This window comes from Caenorhabditis remanei, chromosome II, assembly GCF_010183535.1.
Source record: "Caenorhabditis remanei strain PX506 chromosome II, whole genome shotgun sequence".
Classification (NCBI taxonomy): Eukaryota; Metazoa; Nematoda; class Chromadorea; order Rhabditida; family Rhabditidae; genus Caenorhabditis; species Caenorhabditis remanei.
In genome coordinates this window covers 5,711,345-5,716,126 of record NC_071329.1, presented here as the reverse complement: position 1 = coordinate 5,716,126, position 4,782 = coordinate 5,711,345, and the positions used below count along the sequence as shown (strand labels likewise).

General features: G+C 42.1%; 1 protein-coding gene across 1 annotated transcript; it reads left to right on the top strand.

Annotated features, from left to right (window-relative positions):
* Nucleotides 1–234: 234 nt before the first annotated feature.
* On the top strand, nt 235–4,470 carry GCK72_004731 (uncharacterized protein; the record flags this gene model as incomplete). The annotated part of the gene is made up of 4 exons (XM_003097085.2): nt 235–327; nt 1,109–1,235; nt 2,104–2,572; nt 4,308–4,470. The coding sequence occupies 4 exons, from the start codon at nt 235–237 to the stop codon at nt 4,468–4,470; spliced, it is 852 nt and encodes a 283-aa protein (XP_003097133.1).
* Nucleotides 4,471–4,782: the final 312 nt, after the last annotated feature.

Genomic DNA, 4,782 nt, shown 5'->3' with positions numbered 1-4,782 from the left:
TTGGCGGAAAAATGTGGGCGGGGCTTAGGACTCCTCTCCCCAACAACAACAGCCCCCCGCTCACTCCCTACTCTCCGCCCCAATATATTTTTGTGTTTGTGACTCTTTCTCTTCTGGACGGCCACAGCCAAGCCTCGACTTGTAGTAAACAAGACTTTCTCTCTTCTTTTTTTTCACGCTTTGAAACCTTTTCGTACCGCCCATCATGTACATTTTAAGCGTTTTCAGATCACCATGGTGTTGGACAAACTTCGCGCCAAGTTCCACATCCGCAAGGACCTCGGACGTGCCTTCCTTGCCGAGTTCACCGGTACCTTCTTGCTTTGTGTAAGTTTATTGGGCTTAATTAGGCTTAATTAGTGCTTATTGAAACACCTTGGTATCTTTTGTCTTGGTGTCTCAGTCGGCTAGCTCAGTCTGGAGCTTTTGACTTTATTAGTTTTAATTACGCGTTCTTAGGTATCTACTAAACGGTGAGGCTCGAGATCTCTTTGAAAGCTCATAGAAGTCTGAAATTTTCGTGTTTTTCATATAAATTGGTATGTTTGGAAAGCTGAAACTGTAAGGATTCTGAATCTGTAATTAAAATTTTCTTAGCTTCAAAACAACCAAAGTTACAATGCTTTCCGCAAACCCCATCTCAAGCCGATACGAAAATCGTGGTAACTCAACCAATTTTTAGGTTAGACAAATTTGAAAACAGGTTCGGAATTCTCAGCTTTCTGAGCATAATTTTTGTCCTGACAATCTTTGTAGGGGCTTAGATCAAATATCTAAACTTATGCTCCATATCTTTCTCGTTTCCCCCTCTAATGACCAAAACATGTCCGAAATGTTTGATTCGCTTTCCTCCAGAGACACACTAATTCATATTCAATTAGACTCATTTCGGGAACATCTGTCTCTTTTCTCTCATCGCGTGCTCTTTTGCTCTCTTTCCAGGATTAAATCCTTGCTCTGCTCAGCAGAATATCCAGAATATTCGAGTGAATGAGCAGGTGGCCTAGGTGGAATGGCAGTAGATCAAAATAGTGATTAGTCACGAAAAGCTCGAGGGACTGGGACACTCCTGGGACAAATAACAATACAACAATTCCCCTTTTTTCAGCTCATCGGTCTTTCTGTGGTCGCGCAGAAGGTCCTTCCAAGACCAGAAGTCAACGAATTCATCGGCGTCAACGTCGGCTTCGGAATCGCCATCGTTTTCGGTGTTGCCGTTTCGGCGAAACTCTCTGGTTAGTAGTAGTTTCGTGTATTATTTAGTAGGGGCGACGAGGGGTTGACAGGGATAGAAGAAAGTGGTCAAAAAAACGATGGCGGTTTATGGGCATTGCGTGTTTGGGGAGGGGAGGGAGTAAACAACTTTTGTCAAAAAATGGAAACCGTTTTACTTGTATTTAGAAAGGGTGTGTGGTCTAGATCAATGTGTGTTTCGGGGAAAGTTTGACCTATTTTTAGAGATTTGAGCTGTGGGGGGGGGGCCGTGAACATCGGGGCCGCTTCGGATTTAATAAAATACAATAAGATTCGCTCAAGATGGCATATAATATAGACCGTGCTTGACCGTATGGACTTTTCGCCCGCCTTCGAAGTGGATATACTTTGATAGCCCGTCATGGTGCCAGGAAGAGTTAAATTTTTAGGTTTCTTACACCAATTGATAGCTCTAGTTTAAGCCTACATTTCATATGTTGACAACTTTTTTGAGTAATTCCAACTTGGAATGTTACAGCGAGAATTACCTAGTACGGAAGGTTGCTAACTTTGAAGGCGAGTAACGAGCTTACGGCTTTTTGATTTTAATATTGTTTTCATACTAGTAGATAGTTTTAGGCTAAAGGTTTAATTTTGTAGTTGACACTTTTCTTGTACAAGTTTTTTCTAAAAAGTTATAATCATTTTAGTGGACAAACCCTCAATTTCGTAGCTCCACTCCATTGGGCCCTAGCTTCCTGGGATCCGTTTGTACAAAAAAGTCGTTAATTACAAAATAGAGATTTTGATTTGGTCTATAAAAACATATATATATACTTTTGGCATTGGACCTTACTAGACCTCAAAACGATGAAAAAACTCCAAATCCCAATTCTTGTCTATTTCCAGGAGGACACATCAACCCAGCCGTCTCCCTTGCCTTCCTCTCAATCGGTCAAATCACCATCGTCCAATTCCTCGCCTATTTCGTCGCCCAATTCCTCGGAGCATTCTTCGGAGCCGCCGTCGTCTACGCCGTCTACAATGACGCCATCAACGCCTTCGACGGAGGAGTTCGTACTGTTGGAGGACTCAAGGACACCGCCGGAATCTTCGCCTCGTACCCAGCCCCACACTTGGGACTCCTCAACGGATTCGTCGATCAATTCGTCGCCACCGCCGTCTTCGTCTTCTTGATTGCTCACATCGTCGACAAGCGTAACTCGTACCCAACCTGGCTTCAACCAATCCTCGTCGGAACCGGATTCGTCGCCATCGGAGCCGCCTTCGGATACAACTGCGGATACCCAGTCAACCCAGCCCGTGACTTTGCCCCACGTCTCTTCACCGCCATCTTCTACGGAGGAGCTGTCTTCACGTAAGTAACGGGATATAGATATTACGGGGGGACAACTAGTAAAAATTGAGTTTCAAGTCTGTAATCATCTAGGAAAGTGAAATTTTGAAATCCGCCCAATGTAGTTTTTAGTTAAAATCCTTGCCTAGGGGTCCCGATTAGTCAAATCCTAAAATATCATTATATTTTTAAAAGTACAAGGGTACAACTCTTTAAAAACTTTTTGTGCGAACTCTCATTAAAAGTTATTGCTCCCCGAACGAGAGAACTGTCCAAGTCGCCGAATACTCTCAGACAGAACTTTGTAGGGTGAAGTGATACAAAAAAGTTGTTAACAGCAAAAATGTAGTTCTGAATTTAAGCTTTCCAATGGTATAAAAATCTTAAAAATTGGTCAAAATATGAGACCGTGGCACCTTTCTCAAAAATTACTACATTTCTAGTGAGCAGTTAGGAAGACAGTTTTCGCAGGGTCATATCTCTTTAGAGTGAAAAGGTACAAAAAAGTTGTCAACTAAGAAAATATAGTTCGAGGTTACGGCTTTTTGATAATGTAAAATGTTTGGTTATAAACTAGTTTTGGCACCCCGGCACCTGCTCAAAGTTGCCTTTCTTCACCGACTACCAATTTTTGCAGTCTGAGGAAAGCCTTCCGGACATGATTACATTTTCTGAAACCTCAGAGCCTGCTAGATCTAATATTTTAACCTAAACTTCAAATATTTTCATCCCCGAGCTAATCTCAGCACATTTCTATGACAGCATATCATTATGGATACTAACATCCGTAATTGTCTTCTTCTTCTTCATCCTAAAACAGTCGTCTCCGAATGAGTCCTTCATCGGGGGTAGAGGGGCAATAAACTCATTTTCGCGGTCACATTCTCTATGTCTTTTCGCGTGCCTTTTCATCCGAATGATCACACCGTAATGCGGAGAGAAATTTCTCTCCCTCCCCGGCCATCCAAATTGTTTCGGCCAGAAACGGATAGAGAATTGTTTCGTAGACACAACATACCCACACACACACAAGTAAACAACAATCGACGATGCCCATGAAATTTCCGAAGAGACCATTTTTGGTGTGTCAGGGAAGCAAACAGAGGAAATTTCCGGGAAATTGATACTGGTACCTAACCTAAGCAGGAGTAGAAGATGAAAAAAGTGAAAAGAGCCTAGTAGGGGGGAATGAAAAACAAAGTCATAAAACACGTAAAATGGGTGTTTTAGGGGAAAAAGTAGGAGTAGAAAGTAGAGAGCGACGTAAACAACACCTAGAGAAACACCGTTGAAGCGGAGTCTCCTTAGGTTTTGAATTCTTTGGAATTTGAGTATAATATTCGGATTCAGCGAATCGAGAGCTTTAACATGACTATAATCATGCCTAGGTTTCCTGGAAAACAATTTTTGGGATTTTTTGAGTTTTTACTGGAAAACCCCACAAAGGTGTGTCTTCAGAGGTTTTTTAAAAAGATTTTTGAATGGGAAAATCTATTTTTCACCTATAAAAACTTGAAATCACTATTGGGAATCGAACCCGAACCCTTTGCTTCATTGGCATCAGCTCTACCGCCTGAGCCACGCGACCCACAGCCACGTGACTGTGGGTTGCGTGGCGCAGCTGGTTAGGAGGTTGACTATAAAAAAAATGGTCGCGGGTTCGAGCCCACGTAAGCTGAATTCTTTTTTTCAACGTTTTTATGGGTTTTAGGAGGTTTCTAAACATTTTGCACCCAAAAAACCTTAATTTTTTCAGCAAATGGTTCTGGGTACCAATCGTCGGACCATTCGTCGGAGCCGTCGTCGGAATCTGGTTCTACTACTTCTTGATCGGATTCCACACCCCACAAGACGCCGAGGAGAAATACGTCGTGCTCACCGGAAACCAGGAACTCAAGCCACTCACCGCCAAGGAGTAAGTTGAGGGGAGAATAATTCTCATTAGAGCGAATTTACAACTTTAAAACGGTGTTAATAAATAATTTTCAGCAGCTCAGCCTAAAAGACTAAGAGACCTGGTGGCTCTAAGCTCCATAAGGTATCAATAGAATAGAAGCATGTGTAGAATAGAAAACTTTAACCAAATTATTCACTAATTATTTCTAATTATCTAATTATTTCAGAGTCGAAGAGGCCAACTAAACGTCTACCACTACCACCACTTGCTACCCGAACCTGCCCCCCATTTTTTCTAATTTTTCGAATCAAAATCACTGAAATCATCCCCCAAT